The sequence below is a fragment of the Tigriopus californicus genome, chromosome 3 (assembly GCF_007210705.1).
Source record: "Tigriopus californicus strain San Diego chromosome 3, Tcal_SD_v2.1, whole genome shotgun sequence".
Classification (NCBI taxonomy): Eukaryota; Metazoa; Arthropoda; class Copepoda; order Harpacticoida; family Harpacticidae; genus Tigriopus; species Tigriopus californicus.
Window position 1 is genome coordinate 9,157,387 of NC_081442.1, and position 5,331 is coordinate 9,162,717.

At 44.8% G+C, this 5,331-nt stretch overlaps 1 protein-coding gene across 1 annotated transcript; it reads right to left on the bottom strand.

The window, feature by feature from the left end:
* Positions 1 to 366: 366 nt before the first annotated feature.
* Positions 367 to 4,970, bottom strand: LOC131877939 (serine-rich adhesin for platelets-like). The gene is made up of 4 exons (XM_059223785.1): positions 4,703 to 4,970; positions 3,186 to 3,523; positions 1,709 to 2,409; positions 367 to 1,024 (listed from the first exon to the last, which is right to left on the bottom strand). The coding sequence occupies exons 2-4, from the start codon at positions 3,512 to 3,514 to the stop codon at positions 627 to 629; spliced, it is 1,428 nt and encodes a 475-aa protein (XP_059079768.1). The 5' UTR covers positions 3,515 to 3,523; positions 4,703 to 4,970; the 3' UTR covers positions 367 to 626.
* Positions 4,971 to 5,331: the final 361 nt, after the last annotated feature.

A 5,331-nucleotide genomic window follows, 5' to 3' on the forward strand; every position in this document is an offset into this window, starting at 1 on the left:
GAAGAGTGGATCTGGCGATGTTGTGGCGGGAGGAGAACTGCGGACAAGTGGTCCATCGGGAATTTCAGAGACTTGCCAGTGGCACCACACTTATTAATGTTTCGATGATGGGTTGCTAAAGGCAGTTTGGATGATTTATGAACACCAGGATAGATCTCAATAACTGCCATAAAACACCATAAATAGGCTCTTTCAGTCTTATTGACTCAATCCTTGAGCCTTCATGGACCACGAACAGAAACCTTGAAACTAACTTCTGACCATGAATTAGATTTACTGACAAAAAAACACCCCAACCACTGTTGGTTGCATTTATTGAAATGTCTGGCTAAACCAGATTAGAAACTTCGAAGTACTGTACTTGCGTAGTTTGCATTTGTAATGTTTTTATTTTTATCCAGTTTGGGTTCCAAATTTGTGGTTTCTCGGAATATCATGGGAAACGATTGATGACAAGAGTAAGAATAATGATTTGGATAACAATAATAATAGTAGTAATACATGTCTCTATCTGGTGTACAATACATAGCTTGGAGGCCAGCCTTGCGGCCTTGCAGCCTCGTCCCTAGTCTCTAAGGATCGTGTGAAGAGAGATACAAGTAAAAATGGAACCGTTCGAGAGCGCATTACTTCATTTTGGGAGCTCGGATCACCAAGATCCCATCCTCGCTGAAGCTGGACGAGAGCTGGTCCAAATCAATGCCAATAGGTACGGAATGGCGTTGCATGAAGTCCTCGGTTTGTCCATCGTGAGCAAAAATGCTGAGCTCTCGGTCGTTCAGCTTCACTGTGATATTGTCAGGCGAATATTGTTGCATATTCAACACCAGTTTGTACTCATCGCCTTCCTTGAGTTTCAACAGTACAGTATGATCCGCTTGAGGGTCTTGAATTGTCTGGAAGTCCGCCGTTGGTTGGACTGAATGGGTCATTGCAGGAAAATTACCCGATTTACGAGATGTAGGCGGGGGAGAGGATACTGTATACGGCGTTGGAGTGGGAGTGGGACTGGTGGCCGTGCTGCCTGAAATGGTCAACAAAATGATATCAATTCAAGATACCTGCAATGTTCTCGGAAATGCTCAATATTTTCAAACGTGGGCACAAAGGGTTAAGTTCTTGGGCCCCAATTTTTTCCCAATGCAAATTTAGTTGCTTAACGAGTTGAGAATTAACTTTGAGTGCCTAGTTGTGTAATCCAAAAATAGGAACAGATAATAGTTATTTTCTTGTTGAGATGTAACAAGTCTGAGGCTGAACAATAGCTGAGAAGTGTGGGTGTGTCAATAGCATGACTTACGGTAAAATAAATAAATCAGACATTTTTTGCCAGTCAAAAAAGTCAATCTTGAACGGTGACAAAGGTCGGTTATGCCATCATCTCACAAATGCTGAGCACTTTTCAAGGGTTGTTCTATTTTAGCATCAAATGTAAGCATTATAGTTATTGGTTTCTTCTCAATGTTCAATCTTATTATTTTTCCTCCCGTACTACGGACTCTCATTTCAAAACTCATTTGATTGATGTGTTTGAGTGTAAAGTAATTTCACTTAAACCCACAATTCCTCTATATTTGTAATTTATGAATGATTTGGGTTGTAGCAAATCTGGCATTTTTTATTATGATGAGCATGAACCGAAAATGAACTATAAACCTTCACTCCACAATGCCCACCTTTGAAATTTATCGAAAAAATGCTCGCTTACCTGCATTGCTCAACTCCTCAATATCCAGTTTGCCCATATTCATCCCTGGTCGTCCCATCATGCCCATATCACCGCCCATCTGACCCATATTCCCAAAGCTCAGGCGAGGTTGGGGCATCATGCCCATATCGCTGAACATGCTGTTCGAGGATTGTACTGATGATGATGAAGACGACATGGTGGAAACATTCGAGCTGGACATCATCGTGGAGCTGGTGTTCTTTCCCATGTTGCCAAAGCTGCTGCTGCTCATCTTCATATCACTCATCATTTTCTTCATCATGTCACTCATGTCCAAGGCCATGGGATCTCCCCCGCCCATCCCTTCCAAGGTCATGCCTCTCATGGGGGGCATCTCCATTCCCATGGACAAGGATCCTGCAGGACCACTGCTGACCATTTGGCTTGAGGTGGAGCTGCTGGAGGAGTAAGACATGGTGGACGTGGTCGTACCATCTGGACTCTCCGTGGAGGCGGCCAACATCTGAGAGCTAGCCGAGGAATTCTCCTTCACGGCAGTTCGACCGTCATCCGTTGTGTAGGCCTTGGATTTGGCGGCCATGGCCTCGGATAGGGCGGCTCCTTCGGGCACATGGACGTGCCGGGGAGCCTCGATGATGAGAATCCCCGTAGAGGAGTAGGAAGATGTGAGTTGATCGGTGAGTACGCCATCGGGCATACAAAACTCCTTATTGTATTTTCTGAAAGAACATAATCCAGAATAAATCGTTTATTATGAAACTTGGAGGATCCATTTCTTGCCCTCGCTCACTCCTTCTCGGCCTGTTATTTGTACAGAGATAGAGATTGTTGATGGGAAATCTGAGAGCTTCCGATTAAATCAATGTTTGGAAGGTGAAACTTGAAGCTTCCAGATTGATCGTGGCTGGTCTGTTTTTGGAGTGCTGCATTCACTCTCAAGTTGAGAACAGTTGAAGATTTCTGTTTTGCAAGCCATCTAAAATTATGTGCAAACATTGCTGACGTTCTGACCGTACAAAAAAAAGCCACACTTCATGTTGTAAATCTTGGGCATGCCAAATATGCAAACACTTATAACAGAAGTTTTCCCCAGAAGCAACTTAGCTTTTGAAATGTCATGGTGTTTTGATTTATAGTGGATAAAACGAACTGGAGCGTCGTTGTCAACTTCTTTTTCAAAGTGCCATCTTCTTCCCACAAGACTGGTGTCATTTTGTTCCTACCAAAGATACACGATAAAGATTTGTCGCGCGATTAGCTATCCAGATTAAGAAAAGGTTCCAATATTTGTTCAGCTCATACATTAGTTATCTGATGCTCCCTTGGGTGCAAACTTGCCCGGTTCTTGCAATTAGAGCGACGCTTGTTGACGTATCTTGGTGCTCAAAACAAGCACAAACAAGAAGGTCTTTGTTCTACTCCCCATACTCAAAGTCCGGGGGATTTATTTGTAATCTCATTGAGTGACAGCGTTGTTATTGTCGCACTCCCATACCTGGACGTGAATTCGGATCCGCCGTCGGCCTTTCCTTCATGATTGGCCTCCAAGAGAATGATGTCATCTCTGGTCTTCAGTGTGAAATCCTCGGGACTGAACCCGGGCAATTCCAATTGGATCATGAACTTGTCATTGGTACACGTGACCTGAAGGTTATGAGCAGCCTCGGGCTGATGCGAGGCTAGGACCAGCGACGACTTTTGCTTGAACGTGTCGAGCTTTCGATGGAGGTCCTTGTCGTCGTAGGCGAGAATGTCCTGAAAGGTCGGGTCCGAGAAGAACTTGGCCCGTTTGTCAAGTTGAAGCTGGCGATCTCCCTTTGTCATTTTTTCTTTCTGAAAGAGATGAAATGAAGGCTCATTGGCTATTCTAGGTGTGGAACAGAGAGGTGGGAAGGACGGAATTGCATATAAATGGATGGATTGCCTCGTCATTAATCACATTCCCATTCGATTCCCTCTTCAAGATATGATGATGGTGGTACGGGATATCGATTGGGGATGATTTCCCCCTGCGGGAAACCGACATGGCGAGAGTGAGAAAATCTACCCCAAACCGAAGAAATCCACCGCTATCCCAAGATTATAATGATTTATGGCGCACCACCGCTATCTTATGAAATGAAAAGAAGAAGCTACCATATGACTGGCTACCATTGGATGATCGTGTCTAAGCCTCGCTAGTAGAGCTTGGAACATTTGCAATGTTTCAAACTGAATCATGTGTTCAATTAGATTTGTCGATCCATTGATCAAGAGGTCCTCAGGAAACTGCGAACACACCTGTCAATCCCGTCACCAGTAGTATACTGTATGTATACTACAGAGACGTACATTGTGGAGGCACAAGGCAAAGAATTGGGTTGAGGAGGGGCGGAGAAAGTTTTCAAACAAAGACTTGTCGACGACTTTAAGCAAAGGTGTTTGCGAACAGGAAAGACTCCGGGAAAGCATCAGAAAGTCTGCAAGCATGCGAAACTCAGAATTCATCAATCTTGCCGCCTGTTTGTGAGTGTGTGTGCGTAGGTGCGGATGTACAGTACGTAGTATATACATCGAAACATGCCTCTCTCTACTACTCTCTGGATCCGTTTTGGGATGAATGGAAAATCATCCAGCGAGAAAGCCGATAAAGAAGTCAAAATACCGAATTCTTCGTTCAAAGGATGTCCCCAATCATCCGTCTGTCAGCCTTCACTTGGCCGCGAGTCTGACAAGTCGGCAACCGGCCTTGACTTGCGAATGGTGTTCGCTTTTCACATGAAAACATGTCCATTACGAATGCAAGAAATCGGACTTCTAAACAATTTAATCATCATCAACCCAGGCTTGAACTTGCAGGCAGGCAACGATAGTCTCGAGACGGGTTATCATCCGGAATAAACATTTAAAAAATGGACCATGTCAAGGCTCAATCTGCAGGTCCATTCCCCCGCTTCATGCTCACAGCCTTCATAGAGTGAGTGATCTCCTTAGCCACACAATAGACAATAAGGACAATAAGCGATCACTTACCTAGTTTTATCACTCGGTCTCAATCGGCTAATAGTAGGTAGTTGCTGTTCTGAATTGGCAATCGTGTAGCAAGATGAAACGATTCACACTCCTCGGAGGCTTCAAATGAGGCTTAGGCAATCCTTATCACTGAACTGACAAAACACATGAGCCTGACTGTGAGGAACACTCCTCGATCCGGGCAAGCCCTCAAGAACTTGAATGTGTGAGTGACTCACTCACACATTCACTCGATCCTTCCAAGTATGTCGTCGGGGCAGTCGGGAGACATCCGAGTACGAGAAGCACCTACTATCAATCAGCTTACAGTACTCCAAACCGGGCATTCGAGCCTTCCAGCCTTCTAGCCTTCTAGCGCATACGGCCGTAAAGCGAGTACTTGTACAACCGTAGAACGCGGCCAATGGAATGAACAAAAAGCCAGGAACTACGACGACGAGAACTGCGCGGCCTGCTAATGCTTCAAGCACCTCACCCTCTAGAAGCTACTCGATCCACTGGATTTGGCTTGTACTCGTTCATGCTAAATTGATATCGCCACGATACTCGCGAATCTGTTCACTGGTTCGAACACGGACTACGTATCTTCCATCTGCGATGAAAAAAGGGCGCTCACAGACTTCACTTGA